Source organism: Cyprinus carpio, chromosome A2 (assembly GCF_018340385.1).
Source record: "Cyprinus carpio isolate SPL01 chromosome A2, ASM1834038v1, whole genome shotgun sequence".
Classification (NCBI taxonomy): domain Eukaryota; kingdom Metazoa; phylum Chordata; class Actinopteri; order Cypriniformes; family Cyprinidae; genus Cyprinus; species Cyprinus carpio.
The window spans coordinates 11,057,207-11,082,871 of NC_056573.1; the positions used below are offsets into that span (position 1 = coordinate 11,057,207).

The 25,665-nt window shown below is 37.0% G+C and overlaps 1 protein-coding gene across 2 annotated transcripts in view; it reads right to left on the minus strand.

The window, feature by feature from the left end:
* The window catches only part of LOC109057060 (thymocyte selection-associated high mobility group box protein TOX-like), a 59,999-nt gene extending 37,713 nt beyond the window's left edge, over nucleotides 1–22,286 (minus strand). For both annotated transcript variants that reach the window (XM_042772548.1, XM_042772542.1), the window contains exon 1: nucleotides 21,831–22,286. In XM_042772548.1, coding sequence (XP_042628482.1) covers nucleotides 21,831–21,929 — 99 coding nt within the window. In that variant the 5' untranslated portion in view covers nucleotides 21,930–22,286. The remainder of the gene's footprint in view (nucleotides 1–21,830) is intronic.
* Nucleotides 22,287–25,665: the final 3,379 nt, after the last annotated feature.

Genomic DNA, 25,665 nt, shown 5'->3' on the forward strand with positions numbered 1-25,665 from the left:
AGCCCTTAAAATATCTGACTTCCTAGTGAGTACTTTGATTACTGAAAGAGGGAGCTGAATGAAACTGCACCGTTATTGAATCTACAAAATATTATGCTAAATTATGCTTCAGCTGAGCTGAATTGAATAATAATAAAGCTTAATAATACAATGATGAATGTCAGATTGGCTCAAATTAATTATATTTAATAAATGTCAAACTGGCTCGAATGAATCACAAACTCATAATGACTCATCAAAAACTAAACCAAGAACTATTACTACTGTTTATGTGAGACTTAAATAATTTCTCATGAGACTTAAATCAGTTATGCACCGATTGTTTATATGGCAATATGTAGGTGAAAACACACTTTAAGAACAGAGTTTTGTATAAATGAAATGTCAATGTAATAAGGATCAATTATCTGGTGCTTCCTCAACGGTATTAAGAAACCGGAATCATTAAGCGAAATTGGAACCAAAATCGTTAAATCCTGAGATTCCCATCTGTAATCAAGAGAGTAATAGCTTTCAGCACCTGCAGTCTGAGACTAGCTTGTATCAGTACATTGCTCTCTGAGCTCTCCAGAGGTCAGCAGGATTTCTGCCGAGCCCCCCTGCCTGGCCTCATCATCCCACTGTGTACACAGATAAAATGGAAACGTTCTGGCTAAACCTATATAACTCCCACTCCCTAGCTCCCCCACTCCTCCTGACAAACTCTTTTTCCTGGCATACACTATTATATAAGAGTACCAGCTATTGAGGAGGAAGGTACCAGGTACACCCTGCCACCCCAACCAGCTCTGAACAACTCTCTATTAAAATATACGAGGAACTTCTGTTCCTCTAATCTTAAGTGTTTCCCACTTAGCTGGGCCGGGACGGACTTCTGAAAGGTTCTGGAATGAAAACAAGCTGTGAAGCTGGGATGATGTTAAACCCTTATGTTTTATGTTAGGACCAGTCTGTGCCCTTGAGCGAAGTACTTGGCCACTACAGCTAATTATATTGTACTGCATTCACAAAAAAACTCCTCAGACATCCATATTTGACAGTGTGCCACTGTTTTTCCAAAACTAGAATTATGGGCTGTAATATCAACATGATATGCTATTTATTTATGCACAGCTACAATTTGCAAAACAGACACAAATGAAGGCCTTTCAAATCACAGCAAAGTATTGCATTTGTGGCAAAACTACATTTGGTCTGTTTCTCGTACTACTCGTAATACATTAAAAGCTATGAAATGCTGCATTTGTTGAGCAAAATACATCTTCAGTGAGGATTTGTAAATGAGCGTATTATGCAAAAGAAGGTGCAAAATGTATGCATGTGTGCAATTATGAAACAACTTCATTTCGAAAGTGCTAATGATGATAAAGGTCTTCCTGAAAAGTCACTCTGACTGAAATGTGTCTACAATTTCCAGCTATTATAATCTGATTTTAAGGTGCTGAATTCCGACTTAAGTATCATAAAATTCACATTCGAGCCAATTTTATGTAACTCAAACCTAATCTTTCTTACCATAAATGAACCCAATAAATCAAATGGTGAAAGAAACGCTCCCTCTCCCTCAACAAGAGCCATAATTTTATGCAAATGTTATACAATAATCTGTATTCTATATCTGAGCATGGTAATGAGATTGGTTGCTCTACATTATTCATATTGTACAGATCCAATATAAACAGATATCATAAGAAGGGGGGAAGGGAGCCGAGGAAAGATACATGATGCCGCAGACATATTGGTGACAGAACAGATTACAAACAAAGGACATTTCGAGGCCTTTTTGGTGAAGCCACACAGATTATCATGCATTTCCTGTGGAACCGGAGGCTGATGGCACTCTCTTGTTTCACTGCTATTCTCTCTGCTGTAGCAGGACCCAATCAAAATGGCCACTGTTCAGGAAGAAAGGTAATGAGATATGAGTGCAATGGAACGCTTTGCGTCGAACATAATCATGCAACTTGCGTGCAATCAATGAGCCCCACATCATCTCTCGTGATTGCCTGTTGTATAGACGCAGCTAACATTTCACCATAGACACAGCATAGTTTTCAACGCCATGCATCACCTTTGACTTCTACGACTTTGTAAATGGCAAAAATATAAAATGATCCAAGAAACAAATAAGAAAAGAGGAGCCAATTGAATATATTTGCTGAACAGTGGGGCCATTATTTTGATGTTTATAGCTCTTGGCAGATCTTGTAGATTTCTTCTTTATTGGATGCTGTATATTGACCCCTTTGTCAAATTGGCTTCATGCATTTGCTTCTCTGGCACTGGGTGATATGTCTAGAAGTGACATCTCTCCTGCTCAGTGATACATACTGTAATCAAATAGAACGAATCCTATTTCTGGCGTTGCACCTGTGCTCAGACTTTATTGCTGTGCTGTACTCATCATTTCATGTGACGCAGATGTGAATGGCATCAAGTTTTTTTTTTTCACAAATGTTTTAGTGCGGTACAGCTTTCAGTCATTAAATGCAGTTGCTTGGCAGGAATGTGGAATAGCTCTTCATTGTTAGTACGACAGTTTTTCGCATTGTCTGAAAGTAAGGAACCATTTTTGCTGCACCAACTAGTACATTTTGAAAGTGTGTTTGTGTGTGTCTGAGTGTGTGTGTCTCTCTCTCTCAGAAGTCCAGATGTGAATCAGAGCTTCTTTTTTTTGCGAGACTGGAACCAATTTCATTCCTCATCAGTTTCTTATGGAAGGTCAGAGTATGGGAAAATCAAACTGCGAGTGTGTATTCTTTCCACACCCTGTGGTTTAAATGCACTCACTACTCAGCACCATGCTCATTTTCGTCCCCTTTTATGTTGGACTCAGAGCCGCTGGAATATATGGGCCCCTTAAAATATCTATTATAAAACCTCTTGAACTGACAGAAATGGATATAATGCATTTTTCAATGCTAATGTAATTCTTAAACGTGAAATACTTCACGGCTGTGTTTTATCTCTAGCTTTCATTTCATTTTGAACACCTGAAATGTTCAGATTAAATTTTATTAAAATGCTAAATAAATAATTAAAATCAAATTAATTAATGGTAAAACTAAGATTCTTTTATTTTGTTTTGGGCAAATAAATGTGAATGTGAATAAGATTATAAAATACTCCCCAAAAAAAGCTTACAATTTATTTGAGTATGTAACAGTCAAATTGTCTTTTTTTTTGAGAGAGAGAGAGACAGAGAGAGATTTTGTTTGGGGATTTTATGAGAGAGTTTTAGTTCATTTATATAAGTTGATTTGAAGAGAAGGATGGAAACGTATAACAAAAAATGATTCCTTATATTTGAGTCCAGTCATTGTCATAGTATATATTGTGTTGCCTGTGCTAAACAAAGATTGAAGTGCTCTTTAAATTCAGTTCATCTCCACTCTTTCCTCCATTTTTAAAACATTCATAAGATGATATATTATAAAAAAACCTTTTGCTCCGTCTGTATATACATGTCTGCATTAGAGAATGTTGGCAGATTGAGGGAAATAATTAATCCTGTCATCTTGTTATCAGTCGCTCTGTATCAACTTGAATGTACATCTGGCCTTTCAGACCTTCTGCCGACCTCCCTATGTCAACATGTGTGGACCCTTAAAAGCTGCAGTATGTCAGGTAATAAAATATATTCCTCTGCCTTCGCGCAAGATGCTAATGCTGTCTTGGAGACGTGCCAAAAATGCTCTCCATTTCATTTCTGATCAGCAGATGCTCGAGCGACGAATAGTATCAACATCCAAATGTACACCTTTGCTTTCCCCAGTGTAATTAGTCACCAGTGAAACTTCACTTTCTAAACATGTCAACGTTTATAAAACACAGAGAGGGCAAGAAAAATGTGAGCATAATGGCACACAGCGGCGAGGAGGACGTATGGGCGAAAAGGTTTCATTTCAGCTGAAATCTAAAGGTCAAACGCTGTTACTAAAAGCAGTAGTTCTGCGCGAGGCGCACACTCAAATGCTTCCCGTGCAGAAAATTACAGCTTATTCCCCAGATATGAGTACATTATGATTTCTTTTATATTAAAATAAAGAAATAAAAAATTACTCAATATGAGCCACTGTCGATAGCAACCACTTCTCGGAGAGAAACACGCAGGGGTTTGTTGTCAAACCAAATTACACACATTCTTTCCATGGATAAACCATAGCCTGAATAATAAGCAGCCACAAAAGTGGGTCAGGGTCGTCATGGAGAGAAATAGAGGCAAAGGGAGAGAGAGAGAGAGAGAGAGAGAGAGAGAGAGAGAGAGAGAGAGAGAGAGAGAGAGAGAGAGAGAGAGAGAGAGAAGGGGGGGAGAGAGATGTCTTTGCTCCCTAGCATTCAATATCAAGAGTGACAGTCATCTTTGACTTCAAATCATTCCTCTGATGAATAACCTTTGTCTGTACTGCATTACGGCACAAAGTGATTTCTTTTTCAACAACCCCCCCCCCAAACCCCCCCCCCCCACCCCCCCTCCTCAAAATGGCAATTTTCTGAGAGCCTGAAGCTGAACTGAAAGCGTCTTCATTCGTGTTCCACCACTGTAATTTATTACAGTGAGCTAGAGTGACTTTCATGACTACCTATAGAGGCACTCTGATATTAGGCCCAGAGATGAGGATGAAGTATAAATCACTGCCTAGCTCTTATTGAATTGGTACGAATTCATGTCGAAGCCGAGAAACCATGTTGGGCTTTTCCCCCTGCGCTTTGCCTCCAAGTCACCGTGCGGATTTATTTCCGAATGTATTGCGACGTAATGCACATATTAATTTCTATCAGTTGATTGGTGAAAGCCTCACACCGAGAACTAAACCAGCCTCCTATGTTGCAATTATCTTCACAATGGCCCGACTGAGATATGGGAAGAATGGCAATTTGTGTTGGGGGAATAACGCGATGACGCAGCTCTCCTGTTGCAGTCCGGTCTGTAAAGAGACAGCAGAGCTTCAGGGAAACTTTATTGGTTTAATGATTCATGAATGATGACATATTGCTTTTCTCCTTTCTCTCTTTCTTGCCATGAAGCACTTTATCGGTTCCTGCGGCTCATGGTTTTTGGTCACTTGTGTTGGCGCAATTATCTTAAATTAAACCATTAGTGAACTTTAATGTCTGTTTCCCCTAACCAAGTCCTTAGATATGCTTCAACACTAACTGAATCTCATCTAAAACAGAGCTGACCTGAAAAAAGACAGGGGACTGGGGATAAAAATGATTAAGTTTCAGAGTGAGCAGCCAGTGGCTTGTTAAATATCCTTTCAGAGTGAGACAAAATTACAGTGTATCATAATTTACTGCCTCAGGAATCCCGATGGAGGTAAATGAAGGCATATTTCACTGGAAACCAATAGATGGTGACATGACCACTTAATTGCTTTATTTTACGATTGGTTGAGGGGAAAATTTGGTTTGATAAGGCTGTCTGAACAAGTGTTTTCCAGCACCGAAAGCCCAAAGACAACATTTATTTTCTTTGTTTGTCTTGGGTGTCTGTTTCGTTTCTGTATTTTGATAAATGGTGCATATTTTGGTGCAGCTGTGCGAGGTCAACGGTGTTTAACTCATGTGGGAGAGTGTTTAAGTGTATCTGCTCACTTGAGGATGTTTGCTGCTGAAAGGTAGGTCACGTTATTTTTATCTCAACAGGAGTGGGGTGTGAGTGTGTGTGTGTGTGTGTGTGTGTGCTACTTTTGGTGTCTGGGATGCAGTCTGACATACGTCTACACCAATGTCCCACAATGCATTTCAACCACAGAACAGCTAGTTAAAGACATGAAACCTTCTGCATGACATGGTGACCTCTTACAAACAGCCACATGAGACCACTGTCACCAGTACAGAGCGTTACACAACACATTCACAGTGTTGTAGTGCAACTTCCTCATCATTATACTGAGTATATATGGATAATTGTACATGTAGGTCACATTTAAAAAATGCTCACTGAATTAAATACAAAATATCAACCAGGCTCTACTTCATTATGTTAACAATAAACATGTTCCACAAAGTTTCACAAGACATAATTTTAAACAATATATCAATTGTTTCATATTTGAAATCTTATTTTATGGATGATTATTTATATATTTAGTTAAATTAATAGCCACTCGCTTTGATAATTTTTTTTTTTATAAAGCAAATACATTTATAAATTTTTAATTGTGGCTTAACTATGTAAATATTTTTTGGGCCTATACTGTGTGTGTGTATATATATATACAGTATATATATATATATATATATATATATATATATATATATATATATATATACAATACCATCAAAGTTTTGGGGTTAATGCATATGATTAAAATGTTTTTGAAAAAAAGTTTAGTCTGGAAAAATACTACAATGTAACATGACTGTTTACTGTTATAATATATTCCTATTAATAATTTAAAATGTATTGCTGTTATGTCAAAGCTGGCAAAGCTGAATTTTCAGCAGCCATTACTCCAGTCTTCAGTGTCACATGATCCTTCTCAAATCAGTCTAATGTGTTGATCTTGTGCTCCAGAAACATTTATTTTTATTATCAATGTTGAAAACTGTTGTACTGATTCATATTTCTGAGGAAACCATGATAATTTATGATTCTTTGATGAACAGAAAGCTCAAAAGAACAGCTTTTTGAAATAATTCTTTTGTAACGTTTACAGTATTTACATTTGTTCAGTTTAATGCATCCTTGCTAAATAAAAGTACTTAGTATTATTTAACCTTTAAACATGGCTGATGTGTTCCAGCGCTGGCAGCCAGTCCCATGAGAGAAGAGCATGAGTAATTTATGTAGGGTAGTGTTTCTGAGACAAGGACCCTTGAGAAATCTAATCATTCTCAACAGACACAAAGAATTTGTCCTAGTGCATCAGGAAAATGGATACAACCCCACCTCCCAAAACTAAAACACACTAATAGCAAAACCGATAGACCCCAAAAATGTCAACAGGTGCGATGCACTGAAAGGATTAACATTTTTCTGCCTGTATCTTTATACACAGTGGGGAAAAAAGAGACAACAAGAAGCAGGAGCCAGGATGACCTGGGTGGACGGCTGCCAGCAGCCAGCTGAAAGGGCTGCAATTTCAGCTATTGTACAGGAAAAAAAAAACTGTGCCAAGTCCCATTACGTGAAATTGAATTTAACCTCCAACGCGATTAATTCAGATGTTGGGTCTTTTTTTTTTCTTAGCTCATGGCTGAATGCCATGCACGGTGGCTTATTAAAATGTATTACAATGAATCCGCCTTCTTTTAAATTAGGAAGTGCCCTCGTCACACCTGATTGACATGGAGAAGGTAACTTGGTGCATTCGAGCACAATTATTCAGCTATTTTCATCAACTGCAAGAGCTAGTAAATGAAAATTTAATGAACTCTGCTGTTTACATTAATTTAAGTTCACCTTACAGTTGTAATCAATAGCAGAGCTCTTGCCATCTGGTGACAACACAGAAAGCCACAAAGAGAGTCATGTTCTGTCATTTTCCTGCTAATTTGCAAAACACGAAAGACAATTAAGCGGAATATCCAGGAAAATCAATCTGCTAATCTATCATTTAACCTGACACTACGTTGACAGAGGGCCGATGTGCGGCTCGTTGCAGACACTGTTAGCAAATCAAAAGGGCCATGTTCATTATGACAGGCCCCTCCCCAAATCTCCCAGAAAAATGTATGTATTTAGGGGGAAAAAGCGACACCCTTGAGCGGGCTACTCCACTTGACAAAAGCTCCCAGCAGGAACTGACCGAACTCACACATCAGGCTCTGTATCTGAACGCAGTACAATGGGCCACTGTGTTCTCATCCTCAGCTCAGCTTCAGTCAACAGCACAGCAGTGCTTCACATCGTCAGCGCTGCACAGCCTATTACAGCGACACGACACAAGAGAACAGGAATGCTATCAGCAGTGGACATACATAGGGAAAAAAAATCCCAAGCATCCCCTCCACATTTGTTCCATTCAATCTGCGACTCAGGCTTTGAATTCATACCACTGCACTTTTGTATTCTGTTTGTGTGTGTCAATAAAGCAATAAGCCTCAAAAGAAAAATGTGTTACAGTGATTTTACCAGGGCTTACAGGTAGAGATCAACCAAAATAACCTTCAAGTAATTATTGTTTTATTACTATTTTTAATTATTGTATTATTATTGTTTTATTATTATCATCATTTCTTTACAACCCCCACCAACAATTCTATATATATATCTATATATCTATATATCTATATATATATATATATATATATATATATATAAATATATAATATTAATCAATGTTGTCATTAATAATAATTAGTAATAATAATAATAATAATATTGTTATTATTAATAATAATAATACTTTAACCCAGGACCATGGCATTGCTAGCACTTTAGCATTTTAGTTATATAATACATGAAATTAATTAAAGTTACTGCACCTGTGAATATCCTTTTTGGGTGCTATTCTATATATATATATATAGTGCGATTCAGTTTTTAAACTACATGTAATCAGTTAAGCTAGTCTGAATATTAGTGAAAACAAATAAATAAAAAAATATTGCTCGCTAATTTTCTCCAGTAGCTTTTATAAGAAACAGTGGCAACAGCAGCATAATACAAGACATCAATGTTCAACAAAGACTCAGATTTATTATTCTAATCATAAACTATTTTTCTGCCAAGTAATATATTTCACTATACTAACTTGCAGTCATTTATAGTCATTTTGCAACAAGCTTTAAACACGGATTCAGAATTTAGAATTAGAAATATCCATTTTATACTGCATCTACGCGACTATGAGAGAAAATAATTCAAACAGGTGACTTCACAGCCCAGTTTTGTGCGGAGCTGAACCTGAGACATTTTTGTGAGCTTAAGAGTGAATTTTCCTCTCTTGGGCTGTTGCTATGGCGCTATGTACTTCCTCCGCAGCTGCCGCCCTGGTGTGGTGGGTGATAAGCATCAGGGATGCTGGGACACAAGCTCTCTTATCTGGACACATGACCACAATCACTTCCTGTTCATTACCTCTCCTGCTAGGAAAACACATAGAAATTAATGCGGCCTGACCAATGAGCCGCTGCTAAAAACATAGATGGAAAAACAAGCTCAGACACTACCGGGCACAACATCCCATTATATGTCAATCATCGAATCCGCTTGTCTGCACTGATACATTAACAGCGAAACATATGGGTTAGCTAAAGCTAGTTTGACTGCAGCGTTTATGCCACAGTGCCGAGCTAAGATGCAATAACAGCCCCTCCATTAGAATGCAGGTCTCGTTCCCTGTCAGGAAATAAAGATTGCTTTATTGATACATGCTGTTGCCATGACAAGCATCCACCAGATCCGTTTGGATTTCGCCATCCTGAAAATTCGCACAAATCTGGCCTGGCTAATGAGTTTCAGCCTGATCAGAATCAGATGGGTCTCCAAGGCATCCACAGATGTGCCCAGCGGCTGCATCGCTATTATCCAGACGACTGCAGGTCATCACTATTGTAGTTTTATTTTTTTACATAAATCTATTGATTAAGGACTAAACCTGAGAACAAAACCTGCCTTATCCCTTTCTTCTTTTACTTGGATAATGGTGCCTTGGAAGTTATCTTTCCAACTGTAGTCTGCAAATTGCCAGCATATTTGCTAAGAGGACAAAAATATCTCTATCATATTACAGTATTGATTGCGGGAGAACCTGAGCTGCAAATTTACTTTGAAGTTTCCTTAGGAAAACATGACGTGTAATGATATTAATCAAATAGAGTGATGCTACACATTGACTTTATGAGGGTACAAAGACTAAAAATATCTTGATGATATGATATTCATACTTGCTGCATTACGATCACAACCATAATGAAGGCAAAAGTAATTTCATGTGAGCACTTTCATCTGTCAAGTACAATAGATTTTTTTACTTAAAAGGACAGTTCACCAAAAAAGGAAAATTCTGTCATTGTTTTCACTTCCTCATGTTGTTTCAAATTCAAACTGATATACTGAAATTGACTTTTTGTTAGCACCGCACGATTATGACAAAAATTATAATCAATGTTGATTATTCCCTTGAATTTGAATGATGTTCAATGATTACATTGAATGGTATTTTTACCATTGTTTGAAGCAACTGCATGCCATATATTTATATGAAAATAAATAGGCTGTTTATTCAGTCTTCCTGAAAAATTGTTTTTCTATAGTATTAAGTCTCAAATGTCAACTATACATTGGATTGTTTTTTTTCTGTAAATAAAAAAAGAGTAAAATATGCTTGGTATTATAATGTTATACGAAAACTAAAATTAAAACAATGGAAAAACAAAAATAACAACTTTATTCAATAATTCCTTTGTCAATGGTCTCCCCTGTGTCTCTCCATATCACCGTATGCTGCGTATGCTCTTCTGTACCATCCAAGCCACAAGGATGCACTGTTTCTATGTGTATTTAGCTTTGATTTGCTTCATATTACCCAGATTGCACGTCTGATGGCAGATGGAGTATTCTGACGACGACTTTCATACCTTTTATGGACCTATTTGGCAGTCTATGGGACAGTCTCAAGTCTCCAGGTCTTCATCCAAAATATCTTAAATTGTGTTCCGAAGACGAACAAAGCTTTTACGGGTTTGGAATGACATGGGGGTAAGTGATAATTGACAAAATTTTCATTTTGGGGTGGAGCAACCCTTTAAGATAATCTGCAGAAAGAACTTAAAAATCTTTAGCACTAAAATAATATTACATTAGTGGACTTTTAACGATTAATTGCTGCTTTGTACGATTACATAATTGTGGCATCCGCAATTGTAATCTTGATTAGAAATTCAATTAATTGTGCAGCCCTACTTTTTGTAGAATCGTTTGTCATACAACCAGACAAAATAAATAAATAAATGAAAATACCAAAAAGGTTTCATAAATGTAATCCATGTGATATTTGCTATATAACTTTGATTTTGGTCTGTTTCATAAATGTATTTTATGGGCTCAAAATACATATATATCAAACAAGTCATAAAAAAAAAATCACTTTTATAGTGTTTTTTATTAGGTTTTTTCCCTTTCTGAAACTTGACAGATGTGGTCACTATGACCATTCAAGAACATTTCCACTGGAAAAAAAAAAAAAAAAAAAAAAAAAATATGTGTTTGGAACTACATGAGAAAACAATTAAAACATTAAAAACCTATCTCTTTAATCGCATTTATTAATCAGTAAATCACAAACAACACAATTACAATAAAGTGGAAATGCTTTGATTGCTATTTTTTCTTGTAAAATGTTCATTAAAGCATCATATTAGTGTGATAATGTTTTAAAATAATATTTGGCTTAATCTCACTACAGCTGAGCACCGTGAGTTTCCACCCAGTGAAACGTGTCAAATGCGAGTGTTGTTGCCTGATCTCTGTTAACAGCATTAAAAGGATTAACTTTCTATCTGACAAATTTACAGCGTGCTTCATTTGTCTTCCAAAAAAGCAATTTTGTGTTTTAACCACCTGTAGGAAGCTTTGTGACTCTCTCTCTCTTCCTCTCTCTCTCTCTCTCTCTCTCTCCCCCCTTAATGTGCCTCAGGACCTACGGCTGTGAGGTTCATTTGTTTGTGTAGTTTTCTTTGCCCATGTTTAATTACAATGGTGCAGCTGTTCCTCATTTACACTGGGGTCATATATTTGAATGTGTGTGTGTGTGTGTGTGTGTGTGTGTGTGCGCGTGCGCATATCTCTCTCACTCTCTCTTTATCTCTCTCTTCAGGGCCTTGTTTGCGGAGAGCAAAAACACAGAGTGTCCACCACTATCAGACTTAGAGGTACTGAAAAAAGGATGATTTTGTGGTTCGACTTATAAGCCTCGACCGTTCGAATTGCAAGGTTGAAAAAAAAATCTTGTTATTAAAATGACAAAGGAACTATTTCCATCTTTTAAAACACACATACTGATTTGCATTTACATGAACAGGGAAGGCATGAAACTGAATGCCCAGGGGCTTTCGAAAATTCATGAATTGTTTTATAGATCAGTTGTAATATTTGTAATGACAGACTCATTTGCACTCTTATCCAGAATACGCTAGAAAACTTGCCCTCCCGGACAGATTTTAATATACTGCGCCTTTCGTCTTGCGCAGCGAGAATCATATTTTACTAAATCAGGACCACAAGATGCTGTTTCAATTGAAAGCTATGCGGAAATGAATGTTTTAAATGACTTTAAAGCTCACATTTTAACGTTTAGTGTTTAAAATAATGGTAGGGGATGAAAGGCTGTTTTAAAGACAGACAGCCTCATATCCCAACAAATCTAATACTAAGCCCCAACCGCAAAACTTTTCAAAGTGTTTCTATAAAACAAATGGGTTTGGAACCATTTTTGATTCTTTCAGCGGGAAACCGCAAAGAAGGTATGACTAATACAAAACAAAATTGAGTATGACTTTCTGCTGGCTTCCTGTTGAAATGAGCTCCTTGTTTTCTCTGTCCACTGCCTTTCATTTCCATTTCACTTGTAGCTGTCCTGATAAGGTTTAAGTCTCTTTGAATTGCCTTCTCTTTTGCTTATGAATGGTGTACACACTTGTCGCGCTAAAATTAATTGCTCTCTTGTGCACCGCTGTCAGAGTAACGCATATTTTCATGCCTAATTTTAGGCTCATGAGTGGAGTTGAGTTGGCTGAGTGTGTCCTCTGAAAGCCTGAATGTGTAAACACCCAAAATATGGAACATCGATCAGCCTCAACCCCTCAAATAATAACTTGAGTAAATGACCTGGGTCAAAACTTTTCACCAGACCATGAACAAGCACTGAGGGGAGTTTCTCTGAAAGTCAAGCGTGCAATTATAACTTTAAGTCTGTTATTTTGAGTCGATTTTAACCTCAAACACAGCTGCTTGCAGTAAGGACAAAAACAAAAAATAAAAGGGATGTTTGTTTAAGATGCTCTTAAATTTTGCATGTAGAGAAAAAGTCTAAAAGACTTTCAAGTACAGTATACAAATAAAGCCATAAAGCTAACTTTTTATATTTAGGAAAAGTCCTAGATTTCCTTAATCTGCTTTACTCTATTAATCTATTAATCTATCTATCTATCTATCTATCTATCTATCTATCTATCTATCTATCTATCTATCTATCTATCTATCTATATCGGATATATATATGTTTGTTTCTTTATTTCTATTTATATTTGGTTTTTGGAATTTAATTGAGTTGAATTTAAGCCATTTTTTTTTATATGATGGTTGTTTTTTAAATTCTGTTAACCACACAAAACATCAAAAGCACAGTTATTATTATTAATATTATTATTATTATTATTTTACAGCTGGTTCTAATTTACAAAACAATATATTTCACATAGTAAGCAAAAGTAAGACCCAAAATTTGTTATGAATTTGTTTCAAAATGTTCCAAATTAACACTACCATTCAAAATGTTTGGAGTAAGTAAGATTTTTTTTTGTTTTTGAATGAAGCTAATGCTCACCAAGGCTGCATTTATTTGATCAAAAATACAGTAAAACAGAAATATTGCTACAATTTAATTATTTTCTATTTCAATATATTTTAATATGTATTTTATTTCCCTGTGATGGCAAAACTGAATTTCCAGCAGCCATTTTTCCAGTCTTCAGTGTCACATGATTCTTCAGAAATCATTCTAATATGCTGATTTGCAACTCAAAAAAAAAAACATTTCTTATTATTATAAATGTTGAAAACATTTATGCTGCTTAATAAAATATTCTTCAGAAGAACAGTTTCATCCCTGATGAATAAAAGTATTAGCACCTTCCAAAAGACATTCTAATTTCAAATATATGAACGGTTGTGTGTTTCAATGCTATTTAATAATGTGAACCAAGGCATCAGAATGCTCACATCATGCTGAAACAACATCACGATTAGTGCAGTACTGATGTTTTGCACACCACACTACTTTTTGCACTTATAGGTTTTGATTACAGCTAATGATAAGCCTCAGAGCGTTGAGTCCATTTTGATGATTATGTTCCAGAGGAGAAAGGTGTGGGGCCCACCTGTTCTAGAGCCGCTGAAACATGATCTCACACTTGTCACAGGACAGCGATCGGGAACTTGCAACGTGTCCTTCCGGATCACAGGAGAACAGAGGACCAGGCATCAAAAGGCTGACAGGTGCCACTTAAACACCAAAGACTGAGCTGAATGAGGGGAAACGCAACAGGCCATTAGTTCACCTACAGATGGGCCCACAAAGACCAGGGTGTGCTCCTTCACAAAGCTGCCGTGTGCGTATCAGCCCCTATGTGCTGCTGGAAGTCCCTCCACGAAACAGCATCACACAATGGAGAGGATGGCACTATTATTGTGGTCAGAATAACTCACCAAGTATGCAAACAAACAGACAAATGTGTGTTTAACAGATGCTGGACTCATTGAAACTGTGCACATGCCATGAAATAATACAGAAAAGTTTGTTAATTAAATAAACGGTGGATTATCCGCCTTGTGTGTTGATGACACATACACACTCAAAAACTACAAACAATGGAAAATGAGTTATTATGGTGAGAGTCCTTCGAAGATATTAGCAATTAGACCGATGGCAAAAGAAAGTTTGGGATATTTTCAGCCTGCTCCAAAAATCCTGGATCCGCACCATAACTTTCATTACATTATGCGAAAAAAACAAACAAAAAAAAGCCTTTATGTGAAAATGATTGCAATATGTTTCATAGTGAGATTAAACCAAACAATTAAGCTATTCTGGATTGGTTTTCACAGAGCCATCTGTTTGGATGTTTCCTCAAACTGGGAGCCTAATCAGCTATTCATATGTAGGCTGTCATTGGGCAAAGCAGACCCAAAAAATGAGATGCCTCCAATGAATCGCAATCACAGATTTGTGCCAGAGTTTTCTCGACGCGCATGGCGGCCCTGAAAAAAAAAAAAAAAAAAAAAAACCTTCCCCCAGCCAAAATAAAGCGAACACATGTCCAGATTTTATGATCATTATGTTCAGCTACTTAATGAGTTGATCTTTTGGCATTTTCTGCATCACACTGCACTGGCAGATATGCTAGCAAAGAAGGAAGCTAATTATATTGAGAAAATAATCTTATTCTGTAACAAACATGACTGCAACGCAATGTCACATTTGTTTGAATTACACGCAAGGCAGACTCGAAGATTGGAGAGGGCTGAACTGGGACTGATGACTAGCATCGTAAACACAGACGCAGACGACGTAAACATGTCACTAAAATTCAAGGCTGTAAAATGCAACTGAACGCTGTCTTTCTCACAGGAATGCTGGTGTTTACGGCCTTGCATTTTCCACAGTGACAAAGACAAAAATGGAACATACCGAGCAAGCAAAATTCCCTCTTTTAATCTCAACACACAAAGTGACACCTTAGCACTTCAGCACAGGTCTCTTCTCACTGACTATGACAAGCTCTTTTCACTTCTTTACAACATACTCCACTTATGCAGATTTTTCTTTGTCATTTTCGCATTTAAATGCATCCCTGATAGGTTTCCCAAACCACCTAGGCTGATTGCAGATACCACATTATTTTCCTCAAATCTGTTTTGCAGGTTTGGCCCTTTGGGATGTGGAACGAGCAGTGACAACAATAATCATTCTTCCAGCATAATTAACAACACTTCTGTGGGCTTGGAGATCATGACTGGCAATCATTCTGGACTAGAAGCTCTTTTATTCACTGTACACCTTTATTCACTGACTAGGGCTGCACAACTTGTAACTACATTGCATAAGAAAAACAAATATGTAAGAAAAAAGCCTGCAACATAAATAAACAAACAAACAAACAAACCAGAGGTTTTCAAAATTTTTAATGCCAAAGTTCCCTGGTTTTGCTTTGGAACCCCATAGGCAGCTATATATTTGATATAGTTTGAAGTGCGATATTAGAAATTAAATAATTGCCTTTTAAATTGTCATTGTACTAAAAGCAAAAGAAATTATTCAAATATGGCCTGGAAAATAATAACTTAATCAATTAACAATAATTCTAACTAATACTAACTAATAATAATATATATTCTTTACTTGTATAGCTCGTTCATTTTTTTCTTAGACATTTTTTTTTTGTGGACCACTTTGCACCCCTTGAGGCCCCCTGTGTGTCCCAAACCCTGAATTAGGCTACTGGATTACGCAACATTAACAGTAACAGTAAAAAGCCGTTTTTGCTTTTTACAACAAAAATATATATATGTAACCCATTTATTGGAACCCTGGTTAAATTCATAGCCAGATGTGACACACCGATTTGAATATGCAGAATGAAGACTGATTTTCTGTGAATAACAACTTCACTTTTAGTCTGTTCCTCACAAAGCTATCAAATGACTGTGAATATAGCACTGAAGTCATATGACTGCATTAATAATACTTTTATGGTTTTATTTTTATTTGATTTTTTAAGGAGCAGGATCAGTCATGTCTGGTATCTAGGTAATGGATGCCAAAAGAAATGCGATAGAAAGCAACAGAGAGTCACTGATAACAGCGTCATTTATGATGTGCAAATAAATTGGTGCTGTGCTACAGTTCCCAAGTGAGTGTTTGGACAGTATATTATGTATTTAATATCCACATACTGGAAAATTATATGTTGACATGTCTGTAAAGTCCAAGCGGACAAACCAAGCAGATTTTCTACCTCATAATGGAAGGAAGTGAGATGAAACATGCTCACAAGTAATGGTCTTTTATAATGAGTGTGTGTTTGTGTTTATGATTGTGTAGTTGAGTTATACATTGACCTGTAGAGTTGTAATGAACAGTAGCCTAAGCCGCAGAGTCTCTTTAGATATGCACACATGATATGCAATTAAAAACTCTATTCACATTCCAGTGAGGCTGTCAATCAGAAGCAAATCCTTTTTGACGGTAGCCAGTGAACCGTGCCTGCTAGCCACTGAACAGGAACTCCAACAGTCCAACAGTAATGCAATTAAGTTTTGTTACCAGCAAAACCAAATTTGGATGCAATTAAGTTGACCTTAAATGAGAATATATGGATATTGTGGAGATGAGACAATAATTGGATCTAATAATTGTCATCATAGGAAAACACTGAGAAAAAAAATGTCATGTTAGTGATGTGCGCCACTTCTTTGTGCTGTTGTGCTTAGAGCTTGACCTAGGCACAACATGAGCAAAGATCACAGCTTTTGTCAACCTCTCACATTTATGACAATCCACCCATGTGTGGCCAGCCGGTGTAATGTTGACATATGCTGTTGACATAAGAAAAACTCCCAGATATCCGTCAGTCGAAGGACATCTTTGTTTAAATCGGAGAGCAAGCCATTTTGGGAGTTACAGTACAATGCTTTCAAAACTATTCAAACATGAAGGTGTCAAACAAGCCCTAAACACTACACTTATCACCTGTCTAGGCATACGGACATAACTTTTAATAATGCATATAATTCAGCAAAACACAAACCAGAAATAAAATTTTTGGCTTTAATGTTTTAAAACTGCATATTTCATAATAATACATGCCACTTTGACAAAAAAAAAGAGTCTAAAAACTCTTAAGGTTTTTTTAAAACAAATGAGCAGTGATAACTTTCAGAAAATGTTGATCAACAAATTATATATTGTATGAACTTTTTACTTTATTAATGTAATAGCCTGCTAATTTTGAATGAGGTTTGTGTTTTTTCTAACCATGTTAACAAAATGTAGGTCTAAATACCGTTTAAAACCTGATTTTTTTTTATTTAGCAGTAAAGCAATGCAAATTAAATATTTAAAAGAAGAAACAAATAAATAAATAAAGATAAATTAATTCAATGGAGAAATACAGAATTTAATTTTATTTTAGTTTACTAAACACATCTAATAGTTCTCAAATCTTACAATTTGTGCTTCCAATGGTTAAAAATCTGTAAATTTGAAAGTAAAAAAGCAGCTATGGTTGCCAGGTAACAGGAAAAATGTATATTTAATTATCTGATACAATGTTCATACTGACCTAGTGAAGTATTAAAATCTGTTTTATAGCTTTATAATATACTGACAACCAAAAAAAATGTCATCACAAGTAGCTTTTCCACACGCTGCGATTAACACTAATATATAGAAAGTCTCTTTCACACAAATTAATACCATCCTGGTAACATGATTCATGGAAAGGGCCACATTATTTATATTTATATGCTTCAGTTTGAGCCAAGAACAATAAAGAAATGTGGAATTTTTTACACCAAACCATATACCATTATGACATCAGGTGAACGATACAACATCAAGTACAAACAGACTGCTGCATGCATTGATTTCCTCTCACATTTAGGAATGTGGTTTGATCAGTGCTCTAAAGGCAGAGGCTGGAGGGGGGCACGAATGAAATGCCCACTCAGTCTCACCCTGTCATCACATCACTCTTTCTGAGAAGCAGTGACCTGGTAAACAGAGATTACCCGTGCCAGCTCCTCTATCCTTCTCTCCGAGTCAAATCAGCTTCTTTCAGTGCTCTCAGATGATAAGTCTGTTAGCTCCTTTGTTTAAAATGCACATGCGTGTAATGATCTTTACAGATGGAGTAGTAGAAGGACTTTTTTGGTGGTGGGGGGCTGGCCAGTTTTAGAGTGGGGTTTGAGTACTGCTCTTGACTAACAAACACAAACGACAGCGTATTATGTCACGGTCAACATCCTGGGACCCTCTGACATCCAGGACCACCAAAGATCACAGTAATTTCTACTTAATTGAAAATGCCTGTGGCTAAGACATGCACACAGCAGACTTTATATTACGGAGCATGCATGGCCCATGACCATGACAGCAATACATATCTGAGATATCTCATTTCTCATCCGTTTTTAATGTAATCTCCTTAAGAGCAGGAATGTACTATCATTTTTACAGACATCAAAACCACACACAGACGATTCAGGAGACTTTTGCCAATAACTGTAATCAAAAGAGCCTGAATATAATTTTGCAGGTTTTCCACTGACAAATGTTTATAGGTCTCTTGAGATGTTTTTTTTTTTACTAAAGCCATATGTTTGCTGGGTATTAAAAATGTACATCAAAAAAATACAATACACAGGTCTGTTCTGCTCACCAACTCTAATATTTGCTGTTGCTTTTAATGCCCAGGCAATTCAATCATCTGGTATGAGCCAAATTAACTTACACACTTAATAAAAAAAATGGAGTAGGATTTACTTCGAAACAATTTTCACTCATAAACTGCAAAAAATAAAAATAAATAAATAAATTACAAAGAAATTTCAAGTAACACTGAACTAAACATGAAATTTTTAAGTAACTGAAATAAAAACTGAAATAGTATTTTCTTGTAGGACATATTTCATGTGCAACTTCAAAGAAAAAAAAAACATTTCTACACTGTAAACATCATTCAAACCTTATAGGTACAAATCCCAATTATTTAGATTGGACTTCTTCTATCATAACACTTGACAGCTCACAAGATTGTAGACTGTAAACAAGCAAAACCTGTGAAATCTGGGAATGTACAAGCTTTCACCATTCCTTAAAACCACATCAACGACGAACTTACAAGACAATGAGTCATGCGTAGTGTTAACAGCTTGCTTGCATTATCTCATTGGCTGTAATAACTTCAAGCCTGCAAACTCCATTAAAGCAGAGACTTGAGCACCAGCTGAAAGTCATTAGGCATGAAATAAAACATTGACTTTGATATAGGTCGGCTTCAGCGGAGTAGTTTTGTTGGCCATTAATGGTCAGGGGCTGCATCTTTGCCGGTTTTCATAATCCCAAACAGTCTGTAATCCAATCCTACCCATGATGCCACACTCTCTTTCTCACTCTCTCTCTCCAGAGTACCCCTCAAGACCACTCTTGACTTCCTTAACAGCGCTCGTGTATTAAAGCACACATCTGAGGTGCAGATTCAGATTCAAAGAGTCCTCTACAGGGACTTCAAAATTCACATTTAATTGCTTTTGCATTTATTTGCTTGCCAAACACTTTCTTAACAAACCGCCACTGTATCTCGTGACAAAAATATCTGAGTAGGTAGAGCGATAAGCAAAGGGCGATAAGAACCAAACTCTATGGCGCAGGAAGTGTGGAGCATTAGTGTTCAAAGTTGCTCAGTTTTTTTCTCCTTGCAGCAATAACTTCAGGCTCGAAACATGTACCTTTCACTGCACAAAAAGCATCATGCTAGACAAACACAGACTTTCCTGCATTTACACGTTTTGCTGAACTGCAGAAAATCCACAACAAAGTGCACTGCAACTGAACGCTTTTAAAGCAGCACATGCCTCCAAGGCTCGGAACTAAATCCATAGCGTATGAATAAAGATACAGTGCTTGTTTTTATATCTTTCTGTCCACATCAAACAGACAGAGTGTGGACCACAGTCTTCTGGGATCTGAGGAGAGCAGGTAGGGAGGAAAGTAATCAGATGGGGGGCTTTGTGCACAGACTGAATCAGTCCCACTGGCAGCGTGACCCCCGTTTAGCCACATACCATCAATTTCTGTCTATTTGTTCTGTAGATACCACACACCACTGTCACAATCTCACTTGTTTGCTCTGCTGTGTACCCCCCCCCACCCCCTCTTTCTCACTCCTCCAACTCCAGCTCCCCTCCTCCCTCTCTTTCTGAATTGCTAAGATGAAAAATCTCGAGTGGAGTTGATATAGGCTGACTTGCTTCTGCAGTAAAATTACACTATATAGATTATATCTGAAAGCCCTTCCCCTCCTTCTTCCTTCCCTCCCTATACCCCCGCAACCTCTTTTCTCTCCTCTGGTTTTAGAAACTCAGCAAAGATATTAACAATTTACTGCTGCACATCAAAATTACATCTAACAAATGAATCACTGAAACAAAGCAATGAAATTGTGCTTTCAAAGATTTTCTTAAATAGAGTCTGTCACATCCATAAAACATTTCACTGTGTATGTAACTGTTCTTAGACATGGATATGAGACCTATGGCAGTGAATCAAGAAGCATTGAAAGGAATAATACAACCCCAACCCCCACTATATCACCCCACAGTAACCCTACCCCCTCCTCATTCACACACACACACATACACACACACACACACACACACACACACACACACACACTCTTCCCCATCTCTCTTTATCCTGCGCATATTCACTGCACACACAGTAACAGCACCATCATTAGGAGAAATAGAGGAATACAAACCCCACATATCTCTGTTGTTCCTCAGGGACTCGGAGGATAAATTAATGCCATAGGTATAAAGTATGATGATGTGAACCGCATTAATAAACATACACACTACTCAATATAGCCTATGTTACTATCTGTTATTTGTGCATGTTGTGTAAAGCACAGTTTGTTGATGTCCATGAGTTTGGGGCTGTGATGAAGAGCAGGTGTATTTAAGAAAGCACGCTACTTCTTGCTACTAACTTACATGGTGCGTTTTATTTATATTTGCATTTTATTTAACGTTACCATCCGCGCGCGGTTTCAATGACAACCCGAAACAGCGTTTTTAAGTTTTTTGAGAGACGGAAAAGGCAAGTGAAAATGCTGATGCGCGCGTTTAAGAGTTAAAAATATATTTTAAAAATGTATAGTGAGGGAAATAAACAAAGTCACCCGGTTTGGATACATTTGTGGTGCCGCGCTCAATCGCTCCTACTTTCCCCGACTCTCTGTGACAGTCGAGTGAAGTACAAACTTTGAACAAGTCCTCAACAGTCCATTTAAGTTCAGCCGGGCAAATCTCAAACAAAACCCGTTCATGAATATTCATATCATAAAAGTTCATGCATCATAAAATTAAGCTTTACCTTATTGCAGTACGGAGAGTCCGAATAGTGTGACTGTCCCAGTCGGGAAGGATCTGTTGCTGATGGTGGTGGAGGTTGTGGATAAAATCTCACGTCCATTTCAATAAAATCATCAACCGGTTCCTATTGCCTTTCCACTAGAAAGCGTGTTCCTCGCTTACTCAGAAATCGCGACGCAAATAAGAGCAGAAGGTGCAAAGTGAAGACTGAAAGAGGCTCTCTATTGCGCCTCACATCCGTTCCGCGGTTTTCGCAAAAACTTTTAAATGAACCTCTACCTCAGTCTTACAATAGAAAGATAGCGCAGAAAAAAAAGCGTTTAGGTTTGGAGAGAACACGAGCATCTGGTGAGTCTGTGTTGACTGCTGTGAGTAGAGATGTGTATCTTCTTGGTGCAGCTGTGGCTCAGTGTAACTGCTCTATGGAGAGAAGAGAGCGCTTTGCCAATGTTCACACAAAAGACTCGCAAGGCACGCGGCGCTACCTCTGAGCGGCCACAGGGGGCGCTGCGACGTGCGCTCTAGCTTCAGGATTTGCATCACTTTGCGTATGATACTGTCTAAACATTAGGTGACGGAAGATTCCGTTTAGCTGTGCCAGTATCGCTCTTCAATACGAACACATTTTCGACAGGAGTGTCTTCAGAATGTATTAAAATGTAATGATAAAAAAGAGTCTACAGCAGTGGTTCAAACCTGTAGGACTCAGCAAACTTCCAAATTGGGACCCAAGACGAACTGAAGTATTTAAAACAGTCTTTTATCTTTTAATATTGTTTAACTTAACATGCAGTTTACAAGTTAAACTTTACATTTTAAACTCTGAATCCTGCTAAAAAATCAGGAAGTAAAGCATGTAAACTGGCATCATATTTTTAATTTGTTTTTATTGAAGAACATGCAGGTCTTGAAAGTTATGGAATCATCAGAGTAATCAGTTTTAATGTATCAACACTATGATGAGAGTCAAAAAGTAGTCTAAAAAGCACTGGTCGAACAGTCTACTGATAGTTGTGGCAATCATAAATTAAGAAAACTGGAAACTGGAAGTGTGTATGTTTAAGATATAAGCCTTTATGAAAGGAATATGTTAAATAATACACAGTTGAGCCCTCCGTACGGTCATAAACCTCCACTGGTTTTTCATTTCTCCCTCTCCATTTGCTGATCCTCCACTCTGCACTGCTCACAAGAAAAATATTAGATGGAATGCTTTGGAAAGTAATTCTTAAAGATTAGGTTTCTGATTTCATTTTAATTTTAATTCTAATTTGTAAACAGTATAGCCATATTTCATAAGTAATCTACCCAACACTGACCATAAATTATGAATGTCACTGCTTCTCTGCTTTTCCAAGAATCTATTTTCTCAAGGGCTTGGGAAGCTTTTTGACATTTCACATTGCTTTGTTTTGATATAGATAAGGCAGTTGATTCTCCACTAATAATCAGTCAGAACATTCATAGACTTTGTAAATATTTTTATTTATTTATTTATTTATTTTACATATAAATATAAGGCAACTGCCTTCCACAAACAGAGACTATCAGTACTAGGTTCTGAAATCGTTTGTTCCATTCTACCAGAAGCGACATCTCAAATGCCAGACAATCTTAAGAAATGTAAAATCAATAGAGATGAACCTAGTCATTTCTTAGCAGCTACAACCAAAGCAGCTTTTACAGAATTAAAATAGAGGCCTGACAGGCTTCACTACTCCCTCCAGACCTCAGCACACAGTCTATTAAGCAGCTCTGTGCACAGACATGAGATGAGTTTGAGTTATTCTGGATTCTAGTTTTGCTCTTAGAATTCCACATATGCATTCTTTGAGACATTGTGTGCTGGGTCATGTTGCAAAATTGCACCAGATGAAAAAAAGCTATATGGAGGATTTCAGGGGAATCTTATCTATCTATCTATCTATCTATCTATCTATCTATCTATCTATCTATCTATCTATCTACTCTCTCTCTTTCATTTGTTTGGGAACTACGTTATCAGAGCTTGAGAGAAACACAAAAACAATGGCATCCATGAGAGCATAATGTTTTCGGTGTGAAATGAGTACGTTATGTTTTCCTCAGACAAATGGAAATGAAGGAGGTGTAGGTGGTCCTATTTCTTGTCAATTACATTGGAGAAACTGGCATTATTCATCATTTCTCATCGATGATTATGATGATGATGGTGAGGTTGATGATGATAGAGATACACAGTGCTGCTCTTGGAATCATTTTTTTTTGGCAACGAATGTACCAAATCAGAATGTATCATTACAGTGGTCTTTCTGCATCAAAAGCCACAGTAAAAGAAAGTCTGCTCTGGTTCTGTTTGGATACGGCCCGTTTAATGTTGAATGCTAGTGTACACAACAGCTCGCTTTTTTGTGGTCAAAGTCATGTCAGCATTTTTTTTTCAAAGGCTGTTAATCTCTGAACAATTTGTGACTGGCAGCCAAAAAAAAAAAAATAGCTTCATGACATTCTCAGCCATAAAATCTAACTTTATTCTTTATTATTGAAAAGATGGACTATATAATACCCTGACATCTGCTTCCAAGAGATGAAAGTTGAGTTTAACAGTTACCACTTCTACAACAACACACTGGCCTGCATGAATCTCATATGAAGTTTTGTACATACACAGAAACAGGTAGCCTGATGAAAGCTGCAGACAAATTCAAAGCTGAAGAAATTTTAGAAATCATTAACATTTGAGTTATGCTGACATTTTGTTAAAGAACAATATGGTGAATAAATGTACAATGAGGTTTCTATTCCATTAACCTTTGAGTTTCAGCTGGCATTTAAAGCATTGTGTTGGCAGTCTAGCTCTCAGCTACCACATCATGAGAGAGCTCATAAACAGATTTATTTCAATTGGCTGACACAGTGTTAATTTATCAAATGTAGAACAAGAGGTCAACAATGCAGAACGAGGATATTAGTTGAAGAATTTGTTTAATTTTACTCCCCAAACGCAGCCAAACTATTTGTGGATGAGGCTTTCGGTTGGGAAGGGTGTTTGGTTTGAGGTTGTGTCCATGGGGAAGTTCCATTTTAGTCGATATGTTATTTCAACGGATGTACACAGAAGCAAAAATCAATGGGATTTCACAATGTGAAACATATGATAGTTACAAATATAACCAGCAGCGTTAAACCAACTTCCTCACAGCCGAAGTTCATCAGAGTTCAGCAATTTAGGTGATTTTTTAAAAAGTGCACGTTCATCAAGAGTCACGTGTGCTGGAGTTTGGATTTGAACAGTGGTTGAACAAAGATTCAGATTCTTTTTATAGTTGCAATTGAGTCTGTTCATGTAGTTGTGTGTGTCAGGAGGATTTTGTTTTTCTAATTGTATGAGCAATGGTTACTCTGATAGCCTATTGTTTCGTCTCTTGTGTGTTAAAGAGAGCGAGCACATGCCGGTGCTGGATACTTGGAATCATAACTTTACCTCAGAAACAGGCATCTCCTGAATGTCAACTTCCCATCCCCCGCCGTATTACCTATTAAGTACATTCAAACAACCCCCTCACACACACCCTTCCCCCACAGAAATGTACAACCTTCCCCCATGCACTGTGCAGTTTGATTTTTGTGAATATATGTATATTTTCACAAATCTATATCTAGCACACACTGCACACACACTCGCTGTGGATTTGTGTGGTTTTTACCTTAAAGAGTTATTTTTACTTGATCGAATCCTTAAAAATGACTTTCAGTATAACCTGAGGTATTCAGCCCGATTCAGTCATTTTAAGTAATATTTTTGGCTCAAATAAAACGAGTTACTTTAAATGTTACTGCATAAAGCACATTTTTTT